This window comes from Scylla paramamosain, chromosome 1 (assembly GCF_035594125.1).
Source record: "Scylla paramamosain isolate STU-SP2022 chromosome 1, ASM3559412v1, whole genome shotgun sequence".
Taxonomy (NCBI): domain Eukaryota; kingdom Metazoa; phylum Arthropoda; class Malacostraca; order Decapoda; family Portunidae; genus Scylla; species Scylla paramamosain.
This window is the reverse complement of record NC_087151.1, coordinates 892,501-902,740: the sequence shown is the minus strand read 5'-3', so window position 1 is coordinate 902,740 and position 10,240 is coordinate 892,501. Positions and strand designations below refer to the sequence as shown.

The 10,240-nt window shown below is 48.5% G+C and overlaps 1 protein-coding gene across 1 annotated transcript in view; it reads right to left on the bottom strand.

Moving 5' to 3' along the window:
* Positions 1-2,388: 2,388 nt before the first annotated feature.
* LOC135105955 (uncharacterized) overlaps positions 2,389-10,240 on the bottom strand; it is a 52,730-nt gene continuing 44,878 nt past the window's right edge. The window contains 2 exon segments of the mRNA XM_064014694.1: positions 2,389-7,728; positions 9,840-9,952. Coding sequence (XP_063870764.1) covers positions 6,000-7,728; positions 9,840-9,952 — 1,842 coding nt within the window. The 3' untranslated portion in view covers positions 2,389-5,999.

The window sequence follows — 10,240 nt, the reverse complement described above, 5'->3', positions numbered from 1 at the left end:
ATGAGGCGTGTTGAAGTAAGCCAGAGACAGTGAGGCTTGTGGTGCTGGTGTGGCTGTGGAAGTCAATGTGATTCCGGTGTTGTTATGTTAGTGTTGTTGTTGCTGCATATTGATTTGTTTTTGATTTCTGTTGTTGTTAATGTATCTGTTTTCTATTTATTTATTTATTATTTTATTTATTTATTTATTTATTTTTTTTTTTGTGGCGGTGGTCGTGGTGGTAAGATAGTGGTTTTTGTAATAGTAGTAGTAGTAGTAGTAGTAGTAGTAGTAGTAGTAGTAGTAGTAGTAGCAGTAGCAGTGGTAGTAGTAGTAGTGATAGTAGTAGTAGTAGCAGTAGTAGTAGTAGTAGTAGTAGTAGTAGTAGTGATGGTGTTAGTGATAGTAGTTGTAGTACGTAGTAGTGGTAATGGCAGTAGTTGTCGTTGGTGGTGGTAGTGGCAGTAGTAATAGTTGTTGTTGTTGCTCTTGGTGGTGGTGGTGGTGGTGGTGGTGGTGGTGGTGGTGCTCATGGTGCCTGTGTTGGTACTTTTGATAGACGTCATCACTGAAGTCAGTCGTGTACGCTGTTGTCTCGTTGTCTGGTCCTCGCCGTGCCTCTGTCTTCTCTTTACCAGGAACTGACGCAGGCCACTCCATCCTCCATTAGTCCGCGGTGCATCAAATACTTAGCGAAAGCAGAGGATGGCAAAAGGGAATATATTATGTATACACTGTGACGTTGTTCCATATTGGTCTCGGTTCTGCTCTCCATTTAATGTATTATTCGGAATAGAATACACCCACCACCCCCGCAAAAAAAAAAAAAAGTCATCAATGTGAGAGTCTTTCTTTCGGGGTCGCTAAAAAGAGAAACGTTAAATTTTGTATTCTTAAATGCTTTGAACATTTATCAGGACTATTTTCAACGGCTATAAGGAAGATTAGTCAAGATTTTTTTGGTATTTCTTACTATTGACCGTGTATTACCCTTATTTAACTATCACTAGAATTATGAAAACACCCTTGAAATACCCAGTTACTTTATGCACAGCCTTAAGAATATGAACCATAGTCATTGTGGTATTTTTACTATTAGCAATGTACTCTGTTAATCTATCACTGGAATCATGAACTCAATCTTGAAAAAACAAATAACTTCCAAAACCTTTGAAAATGGTTAGAAAAAGCACCAAGACTTTTGAGAATATAAACCTTTGTCTAGCTTTTTAGTTCATAGATTATTCAGACTAGAATCAGAAAAAAAATAAAAAACAGGAAAATAGTTTGGCTGCAGGTCGCTTCTCTCCTCGGGGTCGCTGGCTGGCTGACATTTAGGGTGACTGCATTGGGGCGAGGTGGGGCGTCCAGTAATAGTCTGGCGCCTGTCCGAGGATGAGTCTGTCTTCTTGATGCAGGGGAGGGGCGAGGCAGCAGGTCCCCGCGTCGCCTGCTGAGGGAGACAGACAGCTGGCGGGGAAGGCGTTGTCTCTCCCGCTGCCGTCTCGTCCCTGTCACTCCCCGGTGTTGAGTATTTGTGGTATTGGCTGCTTATCATTACTGCCGGTGTATGAGAGAGAGAGAGAGAGAGAGAGAGAGAGAGAGAGAGAGAGAGAGAGAGAGAGAGAGAGAGAGAGAGTCTGTGTGTGTTTCTATCAGTTTTAGGATGTTATTGATCCACTCACATAATTTTCTCCTTTAAGATATTTTCTTAGCAGCATCATTTAATGAATAGTCAGAAGGTTACGAAAATCTTTACCTGTCTGCGTACCTTTTTGATTTAGTCACAGGGAGCGTCAATCAATCAGTCTTTTTAAGTATTTTTTCGTAGTCCTTAGTCAGTGTCCTTAGTAAGAGAAAACATCTCTAAGGGCACAGCGATATAGAAGAATAGGAAGGACGACAGTTACCCCAGTGCTGTGCTGGGAAGTTATAATAAAGTTTCATGGGACCTTATGTAGCCTCCTGTTCCATCTTCCAGGGCGTCATGTTACGGCGTCCAGTTCCTGCCTTCCCTGCGACACCTCATGTTATGTGTGACCAAGCTATCCGGGACTTGACAGAATAGTGAGCGGGCTTCACTTAAGGGAATGGAAAGGGAGGGGTGTGTTTCTCCCTCCTCGGCGTTGTTGGGGGTGATAATGATGGTCTTGTTGTTGTTGTGGTGGTGGTGTATTTGGTAATGTTATGAAAATATTGTTGTTGGTGGTGGTGACAGTAATTTTGTAAGTGGAGGGAATGATGGCGTGTGTGTGTGTGTGTGTGTGTGTGTGTGTGTGTGTGTCAAATGTTTATTCACTCACTCCCCCTATACTCCCCCCAACTCCTGTTCTACCATTCCTCCTCACCTTCCCCCCCTTCCTCATGCAATCACTATAACCAAAGGACAAAAGTAAAGAAAAAAAAGCGTAATTTTGTTATAAATTTATTCTCAGGTGACGTTAAAGATGAGCACATGACATCTGTACAAAACAGTGTGACACGTGGTGGTGGTGGGGGCAGGGGAGCGCCGCGCCCCCTCTGCCCCAGTCTGACGGAAACAACATATATATATATATATATTTTAATATGTGAAAAATACACTAATTTTTAACCATACTCCCGCAGGCGCTCCCTCGTCCTCCCTCGGCGCCTCCTTCAGGTGTGCAGGAGTGGAGGGGAGGGCGTGCAGGGTTTGGATGTCTGTACGTACGTGATCTTCGGGGGCAGCAGCAGCAGTCTTATGTCTGAGAGCTTTACCTAATAGTGATGTCGTTATCTTTAATGGTAATGATGCCTTATAAAGTAAAATAGGGAAGGGGTTATATCAATGGCCAAACGGGAGAACCAATCAGCGTGTAGGACTCCCAGACATACGCACGCACACACGCACACACGCACACACGCAAGCGCACATACACACACACATGCATACGCACACACTACTTCTAGATATTACTCGTACATGTACACGAATAATAATAAGGATAAAAAGAAAAAGACATGAGGTCACGCCTTTCCTACACTCATTAGGGAAGGATGTCAAAGGTTACCAAAGGAGACAAACAACCCAAGGGAACGACTAAAAAAAAGGAGGATTTCAACCGGTTTCCTCCTCCTGATTATCCTTTACCTCCTTCTCCTCCTCCTCCTCCTTTTTCTTTTGATCCTCCTCTTACTATGACTTATCTTTCTCCAGCTCTCCTTTCGTACGGAACTTATGCATAATACAACTTATATACATGTAAACTTCAAAGGAGAAGGAATTATAAAGACTGTTTCCCAATCCTTCATTCCACCATCACCACCACCACACGAATATCGGTCTGTATCCGTCATCTATACATCTGGCCTTCCATTCCTCCACCCGTCTGCCTTCCAGCCCCTCCACACACACACATACACCATAAAGGAAACGAGTTTTAGAGACGGTTTCCCAATACCTCTCTATCCACCATCACTATCACCACACAAATCCATCCATCAGACCTTCCATCCATCCATCTAACGCACTCTTCGTCCTCATAACTATTTCATGCACTAATATACAGTTTCCCTGTATCCTTTTTTTCCCACCATCGCCACCACCACCACACGAAAAGTCTGCATCCATCCATCTCACCCTCCATCCATCCATTTCTTCTGCAACCCTCCCGTCTTCCTCCCAACCACTCCCATCATTCCATCCATCCAGCCCTCCTGCAATCCACTCTCTTCCCAGTCACTCCATACACACGTCAACTTATACTCGAGTCTATCAAGGTGCATTGAAAAGCCGACGAGGAGCTTTCCTTGTTGCCTCACATCTCTTGGCCCTTCCTGAGTCCTTCACTTGACCCTCGTGAAAGTCTGATGCCGCCAGCCAGCCCTAAAGCCCCTCTTGACCTTGCCATGCGTACACAACACACACACACACACACATGGAACAGTTATAAATTACACTTTTCTTTTCTCTCTGTCCATTTCGCAAAGCAGGATAAATGATCACACGCTTTCAGACGCGATGGGAAAGCAATGTTACAATAAAGGAAAAGGGAAAGGAGAGAAGAAAAATATGTATATAAAAGGAAGTATTTTCTCCTCCCGAATTATATAATGCTCGTCAAAAAGGGAAACAGGTACTACATTTTGTATGAGAGAGAGAGAGAGAGAGAGAGAGAGAGAGAGAGAGAGTTCTTCCAGGAATGTAATCGAGTATTGAAATTCCTTCAGAGTCGTACCAAGATCTTATTTAAACAAGATGCAGTCCACGACCTCCTTCTCCTCCTCCTCCTCCTCCTCCTCCTCCTCCTCCTCCTCCTTCTCCGCCACCTTCTCCTTTCTCTGCTTCCCTCCGTCTAGCTTCACGATAAATTGTCTAAAATGTGTGTGTGTGTGTGTGTGTGTGTGTTCTATATATATATTCTCTCTTTCTTCATAACTTTTAAAATTTATGTTTATATTTTTGTGTTATTATTTTATATTTATTTTAAGAATTTTTGTTTTATGGAAAGACACTTTGTAGGAATTTTTTTTTTTTTTTTTTGGTAATGATGGTGGTGTCGACTCTGGCGGCGGTGGTGGTGGTGGTGGTATTTGTGGTGGTTGTGATGAGGTTTGTATAGAGACTTAACGACCTCTCTAATAATATTCATTGTTACATTACATCCCCTCCTGTTGCACCGTGCTCATCTTTTCGTTCTTTTCCTCCTCCTCCTCCTCCTCCTCCTCCGCCTTTTCGTCCTCCTCCTCCTCCTCCTCCTCCTCCTTTTCGTCCTCCTCCTCCTCCTTGTCTGATAAAAAGTAACATTAAAGGGGTCACTATTATGTAAGTCTTGTACAAAAAAAAGGTGAAGTGTTGGCGAGGGAACAATAGTGGTAATGAATGTAAATGTCAATACTAACACTGAAAATAAAGACATTCCATTTATAGGATCATCATCATTGCGTTAAACAAATTACTCTATTCCACGCTAAGCACGCGTGAATATTTTTTTTGTTTTATTTTATGTGAGTAACGAACATACACTCCCACACATTTCTGACCATCTCTCTCTCTCTCTCTCTCTCTCTCTCTCTCTCTCTCTCTCTCTCTCTCTTGCTACATTGAAAATAGTACATATTATTACAAAAACAACTGGCTGTGAAACATTAATGAAACACTTTGATACATCTATACCACTACGTACTGGCGTCATGGAGGTGGTCCGGGCACACCCAAAGGCAGACTCGCTTAAAACATCGATCCGGGACATCAATTGAAGCACTTAGGGAGGCGGGAGAGGGGCGAGAGAGGAAGGGAAGGGAAGGGAGCACCTGAGAGAGACCAGGCGATGCGGCTGATGTGCTGATGGGCTGGTGGGCTGATGGGCTGATGGACTCTCTCTCTCTCTCTCTCTCTCTCTCTCTCTCTCTCTCTCTCTCTCTCTCTCTCTCTCTCTCTCTCTCTCTCTCTCTCATTATCACCAGGCCGCTGCGTACAGTCTTTCAAGCACGTAATCCGTCCATCTCATCTTGTTGGCTCGCTTCTCTGGGGCACGTGTTTGGCCAGATAGTTATTGTCTTTCTTTCCTGAGAAATCTCTCTCTCTCTCTCTCTCTCTCTCTCTCTCTCTCTCTCTCTCTCTCTCTCTCTCTCTCTCTCTCTCTCTCTCTCTCTCTCTCTCTCTCTCTCTCTCTCTCTCTCATTGCCGTTCATGAGAGGTATTCCACATAGTCACCATGTGTTGTGCCTCACTAGCGTGCGTCAGTGGCTGATTCTCGCCTCACGCACTCCAATCACCGCCTGCAGTTCTCCACCGTCTCCCGGTTGGGTCTCTGTTTACACTACATGTTTGTATGGGAATTCCTCATAACAAGTTGAGGATCTCTCAGTTGGGAAATAGGTCATATGTCTCGCCATTGGTATGTTTGCGTTATTGTTCACAGCAGCACTCCCTCGCGGCGCACGATTGGCCACATACAAACGTACACCCCACACCAGCACTAATTATTCTGACTCTGCGTCCACCCATCCCCCACAAGATCGTGCGTTCACTCGTCATCTTCAGAGACTGCCTCTAGTTAGTCCATCTTGAGCTCTATTCTGATCTTGGTGTCCAGAGGGCAGACAATGCGTAGTTTGTCCGGCTGGCTAGAACCTGGTTGAGAGGAGGGTGACCCCTTCATCTGAGTCACCACCAGGTGACCCTCCTTGGACGAGTCGATCTTGAAGTTGCCGAGAACGTCCGTTTCGCCGCTGCCGGGGGACACCTGCACCACTGCGCCTAGCTCCGAAGTTGACAGGAGACTCTCCAGCGACGCCGGCCTGGCCGACAGGGTGCCCAGAGAACTTTTCCGGGTGTTCCATGGTGGATCCACCATGAGGCTTCCTGGCGAGGCTAGCACGAGGGCTCCGGCTTCCTGTGGGGAAGACCACTGTGGGCTCCTTCTGTGGCGATTCGGGGAACCTCCGGTGGGGCTGGCCCAGGAGCCTTTCCTGGAGCACCGGGATGTGTCCAGCATGCGGCTCCCCGGGGACTCCCTTGACGTGCTGCCCGATGGACTCACTTTTGGTGTTTCCAGTTTGAAACTTCCTGTCGACCCCTTCCTTGGGGCCTCCGCGCTTAAGCCTCCCGAGGACTCTCTCCTCGGGGCCTCCAAGACGAAGCCGCCAGAGCAACTCTTCCTCCGTAGGTGCTGGTTCTCTGCTAGGGCCTTGAAGCTGCCGGAGGGACTCTTGTAGCTCCCGGAGGGACTCTTCCTCGCACTCGGAGACTCTCTCTGATGACCACCTGAGGGACTCCTCCTCGAGGACTCCACCTTGAGGCTCCTTGAAAACTCTCGCTGGATTAGTTCTGCCACATTCCTGCTTGGGTCTATCTTGAGGCTGCGCGCTGTCTCCCGCTGGAAGCAGAAGGACGAGCTCTTGGTCGGAGGCTCCAGTTTGAGGCTTCCCTTGGCCTCTCTCTGAAATCCCTCGGAGGGGCTTCGCTTTGGCGTGTGAAGCTTGCAATTCCCGAAATCGTTCTTGTAATTGTCTGAGGGGCTCTTCCTTGGAGAGTCCCCTGCCAGACTGCCGAGCGAGTCCTTCCTGCTGCTCTTGCTGGGGCTTCGCAGACTTCCGGAGGGACTTCTTTGTGTGGAATGAACCTTGCAGCTTCCGAGAGAGGATTTCCTCATGTTCTCCGGAGTGACGATCCCGAAGCTGCCGATGGAGCCTCGCCTTAGGGCACCCGTACGATCCTTGCTGAAGAGGCTCGGGACTTCCAGGGACTCCCGTCGACGGCTCTTCGACTGTTCCTTCGTCAGGATCTCTATCAGGCCCTCTGGCATCCCTGGCCCGATGCTTCCGATGGAATTGCGTCGCACTGGTTCTGGCACCTCTAGCTTGGAGCGCACCGACAGCTCTCCCTTGAAGCTGCCCGGCCCCTCCCTCCTGTGAGCGCTGAGAGCCTGTTTGGCGCTCTCGGGAAGTTCCAGCTTGAAGCTTCCTGAGGGACTGAGGTGTGTCCTTGTGGGACTCTTCCGTGGGTCTCCGTTCTTCAAGCTGCCGGAAACACTCCTGCAGGTCTCTGAGGGGCTCCTGGAGCGAGGCATCCGGAAGCTGCTCGAGGCACTGATCTTGGAGGTGCTTAACTTTGAGCTGCTGGGGGAATCTCGCAGGAAGCTTTCGAGTGGTAGGGACCTTATAGGGGCCTCGCGGGGATCGTCCCTGAGACTTCCCCTGGCAGCCTTGCGAGGGTGGTCCAGCAGGGGTGTCGCTGCTCCCTCCGGAGTGGCCGTGCCGCTGCTGCTGCTGCTCAACATGCCTCTGTAGGAGACAGATGGGTATGGAAGTGTTACTTAGGGAAGAACGATTACATGAGGGTGGGGAATGATGAGGCAGGCACGCCACTGCCAGGGCCGTGTTGCCTCTGTGTCGGAGAATGAGGGGGCATGGGCTGTCTGAAGGAGGTAGCAAAAAGAAGTGGCGGACACCATCAGTCAGTCCATACCTCTGGCCTCCATCTTTACGGCGTCGCTGCCACACGTCTCTCGGTCGTCTGCCCCACTCCCCAAGGCGTGGCGCAAGATCTCCTTTCCTCTTTGCTATCTTGGTAAAGTTGCATCTGCTTCCCTATGTCGTCCTTAGCTACTCCTATAACTATTCATGACTTTAGGGTTCGTTTACACTTAAGAAAGAATATTCATATATTTTATCATAAGATTGAGTTTACTTCGCCACGTCATGTATCTTTGAGGCGTCAGGAGGGCACGATAGCCACCTGTGTTCATTGCGCACTAATCCATGCCTTGGGGAGGGACCAAATCAATCCTGTGATGACTCCCTACCGTCCCATGTGGCCAAGTGTGTTACCTGTAGCTGTGACGGCGGTGAGTAGGTGCATTTCCACACCTGGACATCCGGAACTACCTGCCTGAAGGCTTAGAGCAGCAAATCAACTTCTCAAACTCAGTTGTATTGCAATCACTGTCTCTATACTAATCTACTGTTTATCTATTGTCATGTTCCTATTTCTGCTATTATCATCTATATCTCCCCCTTCAAGAATATATTAACATAACTAAATTTCTGTAAAGTTTTCGCTTTGGCATCATTCCTGTCCGTGTTGTACATTGTTGTCTCTGGAGTTTAAGATTGAAATATGCACTCAAATAATATGCACGTAACTGTTTTGTTGCCAGAATCCCATGGTGGACAGTCTCAAATCACAGTGTTGCTAAAGGGCGTGAAGCAGTAATGATGCTAAGCGTGAGGTTGTTCGTATATACATTTTTTTTAGGGCAGTGAGTTTATATTTTTACTATACAATGGTTAATTGAGGCTTAGGAAGGGGCAGGCAGGTTTTGCTTTCTCCCTGCTTTGATTTTGTCCGCCGGGATGAATTTAGGGAAAGCAGGGCGGGGCGTAGCGAGGCCGGGTCACGCTAAGGTAAGCTAGCTAGGGTGCACTTTCCAACTCAGAGGTTTAAAAAATGGACAAAAAATAGTGGAATCAGGAGGATAAGAGAGACAGACAGGGCAGGGGCGGTGAGGGTGAGGGAGGGACACACTACTACACGTACTCGTTATATTTTTTTTAGCCAACTTTACAGGTTAACACAGGCTAGCTGGGGAACAGATCATGGCATGCGACACTTGGAGGTGGATGACGCCGATTTACCATGCTAGTAAACACACACACACACACACACACACACACACACACACACACACACACACACTCAGTCAATGAATAGAAAAAAAACGTCACGCATACATGCACACAGACAAAAAATAAATGTCACACACACACAACACACACAGAGAGAGAGAGAGAGAGAGAGAGAGAGAGAGAGAGAGAGAGAGAGAGAGAGAGAGAGAGAGAGAGAGAGAGAGAGAGAAATAAGTAAAATAATGTAAGAAAACAAATAAATGCATACCCTCACCTACACACACATTCACACACACACACACACACACACACACAACAAAGGGAGGACATACCTGCAAGACACACACGAGGACACTAGCTAGTCTCTAGGAGGGGACTAGACCGAACTCTCCCGCTGGCTGGGGCTTCCGGCCTGGTCTCTAGGGATGGCCTGGGGGCCCCGGGGGGACTCATTCTCAGGGTGGAAGGCCACGGTGGAGGTGGAGCCGTGGTGATTGGCGGAGGAAGAGGTGGTGGAAGAGCAGGAGGGAGTGGCGCGGCCCGAGGAGAGTGAGCCGGCCCTCCCTAGGGTGAGGGCAGGGTGGTGGTGGTTGTAAGGGGGAGGCAGGGCGGCCAGGACCTCGTGACCGTAGGGCCCTTCATCACACAGCTCCCGGGGGTACGACTTAGGCAGGGTAGCGGTCAGGGTGGAGGGCGGCGGGAGCGGGTGGAGTGGGTAGGAAGCGGGTGGAAGGAAGGGCATCTGCTCAGGGGTGTAATGGGCGTACAGTGTGGGCGGGGCGGCGCGGGCGGCGGGCGAGGAGGCTGCCAGAGGACGCCCCATGTGAAGCAGCGTCCCGGGGTCTCCTCCTCCCTCACGCGGCACCACCGGCATGCCCTTCTGTAGCAGGACACGCGGCCCACATGTTAGGACACACACACACACACACACACACACACACACACACACACACACACACAGGGCATCACCCTGATAATCTGTCTATCCATGCACGTCTAGTCGTCTATGCTAATGGAGGGCGTGTGAGTGCCTCGGGGATCCAGGTGCTCTCCTACATACTGGCTAGGACTGGTAATGCTGCTAGTAATGCTAACACTCACTACACCACCGGCTCTGCGAGGGAGACTCACCTACGTATCGAAGAATGCAAATATTTATATAATACAC